We start from the raw sequence: 15,119 nt of genomic DNA on the forward strand, positions 1-15,119 counted from the left end.
AAACGTAACGTTTTGCATTGTTGCCAAAAAGTTTGATTTTGGTTTCATCTGACCAAAGCCCCTTCTTCCACATGTTTGGTGTCTCCCAGGTGGCTTGTGGCAAACTTTAAACGACACTTTTTATGGATATCTTTAAGAAATGGCTTTCTTCTTGCCACTCTTCCATAAAGGTCAGATTTGTGCAGTATATGACGGATTGTTGTCCTATGGACAGAGTCTCCCACCTCAGCTGTAGATCTCTGCAGTTCATCCAGAGTGATCATGGGCCTCTTCGCTGCATCTCTGATCAGTCTTCTCCTTGTATGAGCTGAAAGTTTAGAGGGACGGCCAGGTCTTCGTAGATTTGCAGTGGTCTGATACTCCTTCCATTTCAATATTATCGCTTGCACAGTGCTCCTTGGGATGTTTAAAGCTTGGGAAATCTTTTTGTATCCAAATCCGGCTTTCAACTTCTCCACAACAGTATCTCGGACCTGCCTGGTGTGTTCCTTGTTCTTCATGATGCTCTCTGTGCTTTAAACGGACCTCTGAGACTATCACAGTGCAGGTGCATTTATACCGAGACTTGACTACACACAGGTGGATTCTATTTATCATCATTAGTCATTTAGGTCAACATTGGATCATTCAGAGATCCTCACTGAGCTTCTGGAGAGAGTTTGCTGCACTGAAAGTAAAGGAGCTGAATAATTTTGCACGCCCAATTTTTCAGTTTTTTATTTGTTAAAAAAGTTTGAAATATCCAATAAATTTCGTTCCACTTCATGATTGTGTCCCACTTGTTGTTGATTCTTCACAAAAAATTACAGTTTTATATCTTCATGTTTGAAGCCTGAAATGTGGCAAAAGGTTGCAAAGTTCAAGGGGGCTGAATACTTTCGCAAGGCACTGTATATATAGATATATATATATATATATATATATATCTCCTCCTCCTTGAAAAATGTAGACAGGACAGCAAAATATTTCACTTTAGAATATGTATGTATCTCTGTTCTGAGCTTTTAAAGCATTCATTTTGCCGGGATCACCATGTATTTTATTTAACAAAGATCACCATCTAAACAAGATTGAAAATAACTTTTGATATCACATTGAGGCTAAATTCCCACCTAGGTGTTTTCCCCCCCAATGCATTTTCCATTGAAAATCAACAGAAACGCATGTCACCGTGCATCCACAAGCATTGTCATATGATGCGTTCACATGTGAATGTCGGCATGCGTGTGACATGCATTTTCATTATTTTCAATGAACGCAAAGGTGTGCATCCATCCGCCTTAATTCCAAGCACCATAACGTTAAAATTTTTTGAGGGTTTATATAAAAAAAAAAAAATATATATATATATATATATATATATATTGCATAGTAGATATCAGAGATGGAGTATTGTCCCTACCCCACATCCCTCTGCATACATTTTATGAATGGCCATGTGCAGATGGAGGTATAGGAGACCAGTGCTGGTGTCTATCACATATGCAACACTGATATCGGGGAAGAAAAGGAATTTAACAAGAGCGGTACTATCCCCAGGGGAAACTAAATGCAATGTTTTTAAGCTTCATGAAGAGATCAAACATGAACATTCTCGGCACCTGAGCTATACACATTAGAAGCCCTCTAAAATGTAAAAATGATGGTAGTCCTTGATTGTGGCTACAACTATAAAAGTTCGTAAAATATTTACAATTCATGTTATAACAGATCTATCTGAATATGAATTTTATATATTATACAAACTTTTCTACACTCTTAGGCCCCTTTCACACTTGTGCGACTTCAAAGTCACGCAATTTTACCATGATTTTGCCGTGACTTTGTTGCCACGATTTTGATGCGAGTTTGACTGGGCTTGAATGTCTTTGGCCTTAAAACGCTTCAAAATCGTGCCAAAGTAGTGCAGGGACTACTTTGAAGTCACACAGATATGAATGGTACTCATTGGAAATAATGGAGAACGACTTGTCATGAGATTTTGCAGTCCCAAATCGCATGAAAAGTCGCACAAGTGTGAAAGGGGCCTTACTCGTGATGTAGCCCTGATAAAAAGGGAGGGTCTAATCACCTGAAATTTGTTGGCTTATTTTTTGCTAATTATTTAACAAAATATAATTTGGGACTCTTCAACCAGAAGTGTGGAGCTGTTACTGCTTCTTGTATATTCTGACTTTTCTCATGACCCCCCCCCCCCCCCAACTCAGTAGTTGCAGGTACTCCCCCCTTTCAAGTCACCCCTTGTCTCCGCCCCTTATCCACCTCCATGCACCGTCCCTCGCTTCCACCCCCTACCCACCTCCCAGAACTGTTCCTTTTAGAGAATACAGAGCCAATATAATTTTTTGGTGCTAGGTAGTTTGTATGAAATTCGCAAACAAAAGGCAGGAAAATAGACCCTCTGCAGCAACAATAGACCCCCAGCAAAAATAGATCCCCCAGCAAACACAGATCCCGCAAAGTAACAATAGATCCCTCCCAGCACCACAGGCCGCCTCAGCAACAAAAGGTCTACCTAGCAACAATAGGCTCCCCCAGCAACTATAGTTCTCCCAGGAACATTAGACCCCCCCCCCCACACACAACAATGGCCCTTCCCCTCAGCTACAATAGACTCCTCCCTTAACAGTAGGTCTCCCCCATCAACAATAAACCCTCAGCAAAAATACCCAAAGATCCTCCCTACCAGCAGCAATAGATACCTCGAGTGACAATACATCCCCCAGCAGCCAACATGAGTAGACCCTCCAATATACCCCAGCACTCCTGGTCATTACATACATTAAGTGCTGGAGGTGCCGGAACTGCGTTCCCCCATATTCCCACTGAAAAAAGCCCCACTAAGCAGTCTCACCAAAGCAAGTCAGCTTGATTAATGAGACTTTTATGGATACCATATATATATTTAGTGCTTGTGTGTACGTGTATGGGGAGAAAGCAGTTCTGGCACAACAACAAAAGCCGTGTACAGAGGCCTTAAGTGAACACATTGTAGGAGTGTGCTTTACTACTAAGCAGCAAGCACAGCATGTTTATGTAACAATATGACTGCACATAGGTATAACAACAATTCAGGCCCATGGATGCTTAAAGTGGAACTTCCGCTTATATGCTTTCTCCCCCCTCCGGTGCCACATTTGGCACCTTTCAGGGGGGAGGGGGAGAGAGGGGAACGGGTACCTGTTTTTGACAGGTACCCTTCCCCACTCCTGGGAGACAGTGCCGCTGCGTTGTCCCTCGGAAGTCCGGCCCCCTCCTTTTTCCTTCGCCGCCGTGCGCATGCACAGTAGGGAACCAGCAGTGAAGCTGAAAGGTTTCACTGCTGGGTTCCCCTACCCTGAATGGCGGCAGCAGCATCCAACAGCTGATACGAAAATCGGCTTTGGGTGCCAACATCATGGGAACCCTGGACAGGTAAGTTCTAATATTTAACCACTTTACCACCGGAGGATTTTGCGGTCTTACGTCCGGGCCACTTTTTGCGATTCGGCACTGTGCGACTTTAACTGACAATTGCGTGGTCGTGCGACGCCGTACCCAAACAAAATTTGGTGGTATTTGATCACCTGTACGATTTTTACTTTTTGCGCTATAAACAAAAAAAGAGCGCCAATTTTGAAAAAAATAACAATATTTTTCAAATTTTTTATATGAAATTAACCCCCCCCCCCCCCACCACCAAAAAGTGTAAAAATCAAAATTTTTTAAAATTTGTTTTCTGCTACCTATGTTTGGTGAAAAAAAATCGCAATAAGCGTATTTTGATTGGTTTGCGCAAAAGTTTTTGCGTTTACCAACTAAGGGAAAGATTTCTGTCATTTTTGGTGTTTTTTTTTTTTTTTTAACGAGTAATGGCGGCGATCTGCGATTTTTTTTGTGGGACTGCGACATTGCGGCGGACAGATCGGACCCCTGACTGACATTTTTGACACTTATGGGGGTACCAGTGACATTACTACAATACTATAAATATGCACTGTTACTGTAAAAATGACACTGGCAGGGAAGGGGTTAATTTTTATTGGTGATCAAGGGGTTAATGTATGCCTGGTGCTTACTGACCTGTGTGGGGGGAGGTGACTATGTGACACAAGGACAGATCGCAGGTTCAGCTATGCTGAACCCTGCAATCTGACCCTGCCTGTCACTTAGGAGATTTCCACACTCGATTCCCCGACGATCGGGGAAGAGCAGCGCGCCGCCGCCGAGAGAGGGGATTGTCTGGTGACGTAGTACTACGTCGCCAGACGTTATCGAGCCACTTTGCCGCAGTACAGCTTTAGCGAGCAGTGCGGAAGTGGTTAAAAGTCAGCGGCTTCACAGCTAGGTGCCCACTGGGCATGCGCGAGCGGCGCTGCACTATGTGATAGGTCCTGAAGTCTTCTGGGACCTGTCATGTGTCCTAGAAGACTTCGGGAGGGAGAGGGGAGGAGAACCTTAGCTTCCGATCGCCTAAGGAGAATTCCACATCCTTACTGCTCTGACAGCGAAGAACCCCCTGCGTATTTTAAGGTTAAACCGCCTTTCCTCTAGTTTTAGTGAGTGGCCACGCGTCTTATTGTATTCCCTTTCTCTGAATAGTTTGTTCTTTATGATAGGGTCACCAGTGCAGTATTTGTACATTGATATCATATCCCCCCTCAATCGTCTCTTCTCCAGAGAGAATAGGTTCAGTGCTTGTAGTCTTTCCTCATAGCTGATGTCCTCCATTCCCCTAATTATTTTTGTTGCCCTTCTCTGGACTTTCTCCAGTTCCAGCACATCCTTCCTGAGGACCGGTGCCCAGAACTGGACAGCATACTCCAGATGTGGCCGGACCAGAGTCTTGTAGAGTGGAAGAATAATCTCTTTATTTCTGGAGTGAATCCCCTTTTATATACATTCCAGTATTCTGTTGGCTTTGCTTGCAGCGGCTTGGCATTGCACGTCCAAAAGCAAGGGGTTGTGAGAAAAGTGTTCACTGCACGGACAGAGAGAGGCAAGGGAGCCGCCTGCCGGGATACCAGCAGACAATTCATATCTGGTACGCCATGTCCAATCTGACGGGGATCTGTGGCAGTTTTCTATATTGAAGTTTGTCACAAACACTTTGTTATTAAGGCCTCTTTCACACAGGTGATCCGATCCGCCTGTCAGTTTTTCAGGCGGACTGGATCGGATGCTCCATACATCTCTATGGGGCAGTGGGTGTCAGCAGTGACATGTCCGCTGACACCCACTGCTATCCGATCCGATTCTGTCCGTGAAATCCAGATGCATGGAAACCCTATTTTCAATCCGTCTGGAGGATCGGATCAGATGGGATCGGATGAGAACGGACAGGCGGTCCATTCTCATACGATTCCCCCATAGAGGAGAGCGGGGATCTGACAGCTCCGTCTCTGCACACAGAGTGGAGACAGAGCTGTCATCCGCCTGCTCAGCGGGGATCGGCAGATCAATCCCCCGTTGAGCAGAACGGACTCCGTCGGGCAGTGCGCCCGTGTGAAAGGGGCTTAATACTTCGTACACAGGCATCGATTATTGGCCGGGAATTTTCGGCCAACGTCCGACCGGCCGATTTTCGGCTTGCTAGTATGATGCTTCCGACAACCGACTCCGACTTTTCGGCCGAAAAAAATCTGGTGTGCAGGCTATAAAATTTTTGTTGGCCGTCAACACAACGGCCGATTTTCCGTCAGTCAGTACAGATTTCAGCAGACAAAAATCTGATGAGCAAGACTGGGCATGCTCAGAGAAGAAAAAACACACGGAAAGTAAACCAACACATGACATCACTTCTGAAGTAGATTTTTGTTGGCCGAGAAAATTTGTGTGCAGTCTAGGCACATTCCAACCAACAAAACACCACTCTGGACAAAAGTCGGACGATCGGTCGGCCAATAATCGTTGCGTGTGTACGAGGCATTAGGCTCAGAACTCGCACCAGTTCCTATTTCACTCTGGTGTGGAGTGGCGTAGATAGACCTGAAATAGGCCTATCCGCTTTGTTAATTCCCCCAAAAGGCAAACACACACTGACAAGATTAACATTAACTTACACGTTTTAAAAAAAATGTTCTCCAGAAAAAGAAAAAAAAAAAAACAATTAAAGATCGGCTTACCTAAGTTTTAACTGGGTCTCCGCTGATAAAATAGTTTTAATTTTAAACAGGATGCTCAAACTGCACCAAACATTGCCCACTTTATCCTGAAGGGGATAAAAACAGATATTAAGGGATCAATGAAATAACAAACAATGAATAAAAATTCAGCAATTGTCAAATTAATTCACAAGGGTGAATAAGGTTCAGGAGGGCAGTTCTTTCAACATGAAACCAAAATCAAGAACACGGGGACATGACCTCAAACTAACTGGAGGAAAGTTCCAAACTAATGTTAGAAAGGATTATTTTACTGAAAGGGTAGTTGTTGCTTGGAATAAACTTCCAGCAGAGGTAGCGAACCAGTCAACAGATAGGCCCCTTTCACATGGACTTTCCGATCCGATCGTCAGTTTTTCAGGTGGACCGGATCGGATGCTCCTTGCAGCCCTATGGAGCGGTGGATGTCAGCGGACACCCGCTGCTATCCGATACTGTCAGTGAAATCCGGACGGATGGAAACCCTATTTTCCATCTGTCTGGAGGATTGGATGGGATCGGATAAAAACGAACAGGTGGTCCGTTCTCATCCGATCTCCTCATAGAGGACAGCGGGGACCTGACAGCTCTGTCTCTGCAAAGTAAGCAGAGACAGAGCTGTCATTCGTCTGCTCAGTGGGGATCGGCGGATCGATCCCCCGCTCAGCAAAACTGAGTTGGGTCAAAACAAGAAAAAAAAAAAAAAAAAGCAAACAAATGGGCAGACTCGATGGACTACTCTGTCTTTTTCTGCCCGCACTTTTCTATGTTTCTAAATGTAATCATATGCAATTATTTATTTATATAGCGCTATCTATTTATGCAGCACTTTACATACTGTACATTAGAGCTGCACGATTAGCCCCGGTTCACACTTCTGCGAGTGCCGGGTTCGCATGTAATGTCGGAGCGCACTGCTCCGACATTACATGCGATCAGCTGTGCGGTGCGAGTTTAGCCATACAGTTTGTATGGCTAAATTCGCATCGCACCCGGAGCAAACACGCACAGGAGGCATTTTTGCAGCCGCATCAGGATCGGATCGCACAGCGGTTCACACTTGTGCGATCCGCTCCTGTGCGAACTGCACGATCGCACTGCGATATGCGATCAAACTGGGGGTGTCGTTAAGATTACATTGACACCCCCAGCGTATCGCATATGGCAGTGTGAACTGCCGGGGGTGCGTGTGCGATGCGGGAACAGGCTGCGAATTCGCAGCCTTCCCGCATCGCATAAATGTGAACCGAGCCTTAATCGTATGAAAATCGCGATCTCGATTCACCCCCCCTGACGATCTAAACCTGAAATTTGCTCGATTCTTTGCATAGCTGCATAGCAGAGAGAACAGCTGTGGAAAAAAAAAAAAAAAAAAAGCTTCCCGGCAAACGCCTATCAGCAAAGTCTCCCAGTAACTATAAACAAAAATGATTACATTGTATCTTTTCCTTCACTCTGCCAGGGAGAAAGGAAGTTTAACCTCTTAAAGACTAGACCTTTCTCTGACACTTGTTGCTTGCAAGTTAAAATCAGTTTTTTTTGCTAGAAAAGTACTTAGAACCCCCAAAGATTTTATATATTTTTTTTAGCAGAGACCCTACAGAATAAAATGGCGATTGTTGTAATATTTTATGTCACACTGTATTTGCGCAGCAGTCTTTCAAACGCAATTAATAGACTTTAATGAATAAAAAAAAAAACGTAACAGTAAAGTTATCCCAATTTTTTTTTTGTTACACAGAGAATCGTGAGAGAATCGTGATCTTTATTCCAAGCTAAAAAATCGTGATTCTCATTTTGGCCAGAATCGTGCAGCTCTACTGTACATTCACATCTATCCTTGCCCCAAGGAGTTTACAACCCAAGGTTCCCATCTCAAAAATATACAAAATATTATACAAAAGTATTGGGACACCTGCCTTTACACGCACATGAACTTTAATGGCATCCCAGTCTTAGTCTGTAGGGTTCAATATTGAGTTGGCCCACCCTTTGCAGCTATAACAGCTTCAACTCTTCTGGGAAGGCTGTCCACAAGGTTTAGGAGTGTGTCTATGGGAATGTTTGACCATTCTTCCAGAAGTGCATTTGTAAGGTGAATTGATTTAGACCAGGGGTCCCCAGACTTTTCAAACAAAGGGCCAGCTTATTGTCCTTCACACTTTAGAAGGGCTGTATTGTGGCCTGCGGGGGGGGGGGCAGAAAATGTCACAGGCTCGGCATCAGTGAGAATAACTATGGCCTCATGGTTGGTGGCCAATGGGAGGAGGAGTAGTGCCTCTATTAGTAGGAGGAATAGTATTCCATTATTGGTATCGGTGGAAGAAATATTTCCCTAATGTTGGTTTTGGTGGGAGAAATAGTGCCTCATATCAGTGGGAGGCATAATGCCCCAAGGGCCGGATAAAGGCTAGCAAAGGGCCACATCTGGCCCTTGGACCGTAGTTTGGGGACCCCTGATTTAGACCATGTTTGCATATTTTGGAGTTCAGCTTTAAAAGAGAAGTATGGGGTTTCCTTTTTTCCCATTTATACTTACCTAGGCGGATGCTGCATCTGTCCCTGGCGCCTCTGCCCTGAGAACCGAGTGATCAAACACTGCCAATCGCTCAGTTCTAACATCTCCCCGAGCAGAGAGCTGCTGACTGTCAGTCACCGCTCTCTGCTCTGCCCCGTCCTTGCTCATTGAAGCACTGGGCTGTGAAGGGGCAAGGAGTGGCCAGCTCAGGCTCTTACTCTCGCTGAGAGGTTGAGCCAAGTGCAAGTCCAGGCACCTGGCAGATCCCGACTCCGTGGTCGCGATGACACGCTGTCTGGACCGACTTCTGTGACTTCAGTCCGCTCCCTGCTGAAAACGGGTCACAGGAGTGCACCATAAACTACACTCATGTGATCCATAGGAGATGTACAGCCAAACAAGCTTTGGCTGTATATCTCCTTAAAAGCAAACATTTACCCTTATTCTTTTAGAGCCGGTTCACACTAATCCGACTTGTCAGGCGATTTGGTCACCTGACAAGTAGTGCTCCATGCTGTGCAATGAAACCGTTCTAATCAGAGCGACTCAAGTCGCTCAGACTTAGAAAAAGGTTCCTGCACTACTTTTGGGCGAAGTCGGAGCGACTTGCATTGACTTCTATTATGAGAAGTTGTTTACAAGCCGTGATGAAGTCGTGTTGCACGGGCTTCAAAGTTGGGGCAACTTTGAGTCGGATTAGTGTGAACCGGCTCTTAGCCCCCTCTTCTGCCTGCTCCCCCACCCTATTTGTTTTTATTTAGGTATTTAAATACCTTTTATGTAAGGAGGCTGCACCTGGGTTTCATTTTTATGATTTTTTTTTTTTTTTGTAAAATGATAATATATTATTCTGATTCAAATTTTTCTTAATTCCATGTCATTACTCCTCGCCTCAGAGAGAATGATGAACTCAGACACTGTGCATGCCCTTGCAGCATTTCTGTGCATACACAACATCCCACAAACTGCCTCCTGGGACTTCTACATCACGCATCCCAGAAGGCAGTTTGTGGAATCCCGCGCATGCACAGTAACTCTGTAGGGTATCTGCCCATATACTGGCATGGCATGTGACATTTCTACACATGCTCCAGGGATCCGATGCATCTGCAAACATGCTGTGGGGATCTGCCAGGTGCCATAGACCTGGCAAAGGCTACTGCAGCGTGTCTCCGCACGTGCTGGATCTCAACTCAGGATGTCAGCACTGGAGAAGAGAAGTGTAGGTAGAACTTTCCCAGCAAGCAAGACAACACTGGAACGAGAAGTATGTTTTTTATTTTTTTACAGGGGCAAATATTAGGCCCCGTTCACACCTGAGCGATTTTCTGCTTAAAGCTCTAAAATGCTCAACAGGCCAAATCCTATTCATTTCAATGGTCCCTGTTCACCTCTGAGCGTTCTGTCGCCTGAAGCAAAAGGCCTGTCGCTCAAAAAAGTACATGAGCTTCTTTAGGCAGATTGGGCCCAAAGACTTCAATTGGAATGCCAGAAAATGTGCGACAGGAGCAGTTTACAAGCTTTTTATCGCTGGTTTTCTGCTCAAAACAGCAGCTCTCCACCCCCACTAATGCTTTCTATTGGCTAAACAAAAATGCTTAAAGCTGTAAAGTGCTTGTAGTACGCTTGTAATACACTTCTAAAAACGCTCAAATAAAAACAGCAGTAAATCATTACACTCAGGTGTGAATGCAGCCTAAAGGCCCGTACACACGATAAGAAAATCTGAAGGGAAAATTCGTCAGAAGACCGATCTGCCGATTTTCGGATTGTTAGTATGGTGCTTTCAACAGCCGACTCCGACTTTTGGGCTGACAAAATCCTGATGTGCAGGCTATATAATTTTTGTCGTCCGTAATACAACGTCCGATTTTCGTCTCATTAGTACAGATTTCAAACGGAAAAAAATCTTAAGAGCAAGACTAGGCATACTCAGAGAGGAAAGAACACATACAAAGCAATCCAGCACATGACATCACTTCTGAAGTAGAATTCTGTCATATGGGAAAATTAGTATGAAAAAAACCTCTTCACTTTCCACATCAGACTAGCATGCAACAAAAAACGGACGACAGATCGTTCGATAATCTGATCGTGTGTACGGGGCTTAAGGCTCCGTTCACACATCGGAGTTTTGAATCGCAGGCGGAATCACTCCGGATTCTGCCCGCAATTTCAAATGCGCTAAAACCTCAGATCACTTCTCGGCGTGTTCAGGTGCCATTTATTTCAATGGCACCTAAAAACGCGGTGAAATTCTGCCGTGATTATTGCCCAAAAGAGCTTCTTTTGATCAAAATGCATTACACAATTTGTTGCACGACAATCGTGGCAGAATCGCACTGCATTTTTAGGTGCGATTAAAATGAACGGCACCTGAACCCGCTGATGTACTGATGTCATGTTTTAACAGCGCCATTTGAAATTTTAGATTTTAACAGCCTCTTTTGAAATCGCGGACAGAATCACAGCGATTCCACCCGCCATTTAAAACGCCTATGAATCGCTGCGATTCTGCCCTCGATTCAAAAACGCCTGTGTAAACAAAGCTAAGTTTGATTTTTGATATCAAGAGGTGTAGTTCACGGCAAGTAAATAAATACCTAACATGTTACGGTTTAAAATTGCGCACACCCGCGGAATGGCGACAAACTACGGTCAATAAAAATCTCCATAGGCAATGTTCTAAAAAATTTTAACGGTTACCAGTTGAGAGTTACAGAGTAGTTATTTTTTTAGAATTATTGCACTCGCTCTGGCGATCGTGGTGATACCTCACATGTGTGGTTTGAACAGCGCTTTCACGGGCGACGGGGGGCACTTTAAATATTTTATTTTTTTTTGCCATTTGTTTTATTTAATTTTTTAATTTTAGCACAGTTTAAAAAAAAACACGCTGGGGTAACGTTATCACCTGAAAGCCAAATATGCTAAAAAAAAAAATGGTACCAGGATGATGCCTCTGGCTGCAGGCATCACCCCTGTACAACAGCTTCGCCGAGCTGACATAGAGCTACGTCGATTCGCGGGAAGTGGTTAAGTAAAATTGGGCTTTTTGCCTCATTAGCACACAATCTCTCCCAGCAGCGATGAGGTTAATGGGTGACACGTCAGGAAGGCTGAGGACATTAACAGTTGTGCTAGGATCACTTTCAAAATTAAACTGGTAACCACAGCGATGATGTCCGCGAAACCCATCCTGCCAACAGCTGCCGAGTCCACAGCTGTGCGAGCAGGCAGGACCGAAGGACGCCCGAGAACGGATACGAGGTGCTGATTGGCGGATCCAAGAACACTGCAATGCTGCAGAAAAATATTTCATTCAAATACCTGGCCCATTGGTGGAAAGTTGAAGGACAAAAAAATAAATAAATGATCAGTATATTCCTGCAGCACATTTCCCCATGTTTTGTCTCTTTAAAAATGCAGCAAGTACAGATAAGTAACTGCTGATCCTGCCAGAAATCTATAGAGCTCCTAACTTCCTGCATGAGCTTACAACACAGTGCCACTGCTGTACTGAAAACCCAAGCAGTGTAGTCAGCCCTGCCCAGTTCTTTCCATGGACTATAAAACACCTTCCTCTTATGTTAGGAGCAGGGGCGCATGTACCTACAGGGGTTACAGGGGTCACAATTGCGACCCAGCCCCCTGTACAACTGGATAGGAGGAGCGGTGGGGGCAGCATATAGAAGAACCAATCCCCTCCAAATTGTGTTTACTATGCTTCAGTGTGCTGCTGAGGCTGCAGAAAAGGAGATTGAGGGCTGTGTCCTCAATCTCCTTTCTCTGTCTCAAAGGGGAAACATCAGAGGTTTTTTTAAGACCCCTGATATTTCACCAAAGCTCCCCAATTAGGCTACTAAAAATATGTAAACAATCATAATAAGAGCCGGTTCACATTAGCGCGACTTGTCAGGCGACTTGTCAGCCTGACAATTCGCGCTCCCTCGCGGTCCATTGACCGCTACAGGACCCGTTCTAATAGGAGCGACACAAGTCGCTCCGACTTAGAAAAAGGGTCCTGTACTACTTTGGGGCGACCTCGGAGCGACTTGCATAGACTTCCATTATGTGAAGCCCCTACAAGTCGCTCCGAAGTCGTGGTGCAATGTAATGCACAAGTCGCCCCCGAAGTAGTAAGGAGTCGTGTCGCCTCAGTGTGAACCGGCTCTTTAGTCCCCGTTCACACTGGGGCGACCTGTGAGGCGACCTGGTCGCCTCACAGGTCGCCTTCCATAGGGAAGCAGCGGACCCGTTCTAATAGGAGCGACACAAGTCGCTCCGACTTAGAAAAAGGGTCCGGAGCTTCTTTGGGGCGACCCGGAGCGACCTTTATTGACTTCAATCTTATAAAGTCTGTGCCGGCCGCTCCGAGGTCGCGGCGCGCTGCTCGCACCGCGACCTCGGAGGTCGCCCCGGGAAGTCGGATCGCGGCAATGTGAACAGGGCCTAAAAATAAAATTGTAAAATAAATAAAATAAAATGGTTAAAACAAAAAAAATAAAATAAATATACTACTGAGAACAATGGCTAAACTACCAGGGTCACAAAGGTCGCTTGTGACTGGGTCTCAGCTTTTTGCCATGATGTGGGGGCCCTTTATGGTTTCTTGCACCAAGGGCCCTGAAGGTTCTAGTTTTGCCTCTGGTGTGGAGAGTTGTTCTGTTGTCCAAATCTGGAAAGAACTACAGAAGGGCTGACTACACCGTATGGGATTTCAATGCAGCAGAGGTAGTGTTGTCAAAAGAGAAAGTTAGGTGCTCACTGGATTTTTGGCAGCTCAACAGTTTTTTTTTTTTTCCAATACTTGCAGCATTCTTAAAGAGAAAAACAAAAAAGGAGGAAATGTGCATATAATGTAGAGATGAACTGAATATTTTTTTTTTTTGGTCAACAGGTAAGCTTTCTGAATTTATTTCAGCAGTCAAAAGGTTTCTAATCACATTTCCCAGTATAGATGACCACTACAGGGGGAATTTACAGAACCATTTATAAAATAAATTGAAGGCCCAACTAAGCTGGCCATATATGGTTCCGTTTTATTCGTCCAGCAAGCGCAGGTATCACAGACATCCTGAAGGACGTCCTGACGAAGCGTGCTGGGTCACGTGAAACGCGTTGACGTCACACGCCGGAGCCTCTCACTCCGCCCCATGCCCGTACGGTAACGCCGTCCCGGCCAGCTGTCCGGAACACGGGGAACCTTCTGGATGTCTGTGATACCTGTGATTTCCAATGTGCATGGAATCGGTAACAATTTGAGCCCACCACTACCTACCCTTATTCCTCAGCCTTGGAGAGACGGGATGTGAGCCTATTGGGAGCATTGAAAACGGCTTTCATTGCCATAGAAGACAACCAGTCTATACCTGCAAACTGGCCCCCTTCACTTTACCGCTGGTAAGAGAAATTTTTCACTTTATTTGTGTCACGCCAGAAACTGTATTAACCGCTTGCCGGCCGCCGCACAACTATTTAATGCGGCGGTCAGCCCCTCACAGGTAAAGCGACGTAGTACTACGTCGCTAGCCTGTGAGGCTCTAGGGAGCAAGCGCGCAGCCGGAGGCGCGCTCCCGCGCGGTCACGGACCCCCCCTGCGCGTGTGCCTGGCGGACCCGATGTCCGCCGGGCACTCGCGATCGTCCGTTACACCGGAAAAAAGGCAGGCGGCTGGTGTAAACAAAGCCGCCTGTCATTCTTCCCTGTGTAAGAATGGAGATCAGACATTTCTACTAAGTAGGACCGTTGATCTCTGTTCTTACACTAGTAGCCGAAGCCAATCACAGTTAGAAACACGCCCCTAGGACACACTTAACCCCTCCCTCTCCAATACAGTTAACTCCTTCACTGCCAGTGTCATTTTTACAGTAACAGTGCATATGTATAGCACTGATTACTGCAGTAATGTCACTGGTAACCCCAAAAGTGTCAAAAATTTCAGTCAAGGGTCCAATCTGTCCGCCGCAATGTCGCAGTACCGCAAAAAAAAAAAAAAAAAAAAAAAAAAATCGCAGATCGCCGCCATTACTCGTTAAAAAAAAAAAAACAAAAATGACAAAAATCTTTCCCTTTGTTAGTAAACGCGATAACTTTTGCGCAAACAAATCAAAATACGCTTTTTGCGATTTTTTTTTACCAAACATATGTAGCATAAAACAAATTGGCCGAAAATGTTAAAAAATTTTGATTTTTATATTTTTTTTTCATATAAAAAAAATGTGAAAAATATTGTTATTTTTGCAAAATTGACACTCTTTTTTTGTTTATAGCGCATGATCAAAAAAAAAAAAAATCGCACAGGTGATCAAATACCATCAAAAGAAAGCTCTGTTTGTGGGGAAAAAAAAGGACGTCAAATTCGTTTAGGTACAGCGTCGCACGACCGCGCAATTGTCCGTTAAAGTCACGCAGTGCCGAATCGCAAAATAGGCCCTGGTCAGGAAGGGGGTAAAATCTTCCGGGGCTTAAGTGGTTAA

General features: G+C 44.9%; 1 protein-coding gene across 1 annotated transcript in view; it reads right to left on the reverse strand.

The window, feature by feature from the left end:
• The window catches only part of ALG6 (ALG6 alpha-1,3-glucosyltransferase), a gene marked incomplete at its 3' end in the record, with an annotated part of 89,767 nt that overhangs the window by 25,279 nt on the left and 49,369 nt on the right, over positions 1-15,119 (reverse strand). The window contains exon 9 of the mRNA XM_082265661.1: positions 6,105-6,190. Within this exon, the coding sequence (XP_082121787.1) occupies positions 6,105-6,190 (86 nt within the window). The remainder of the gene's footprint in view (positions 1-6,104; positions 6,191-15,119) is intronic.

Source organism: Pelophylax lessonae (assembly GCF_965119305.1).
Source record: "Pelophylax lessonae genome assembly, chromosome: 8".
NCBI classification, from domain to species: domain Eukaryota; kingdom Metazoa; phylum Chordata; class Amphibia; order Anura; family Ranidae; genus Pelophylax; species Pelophylax lessonae.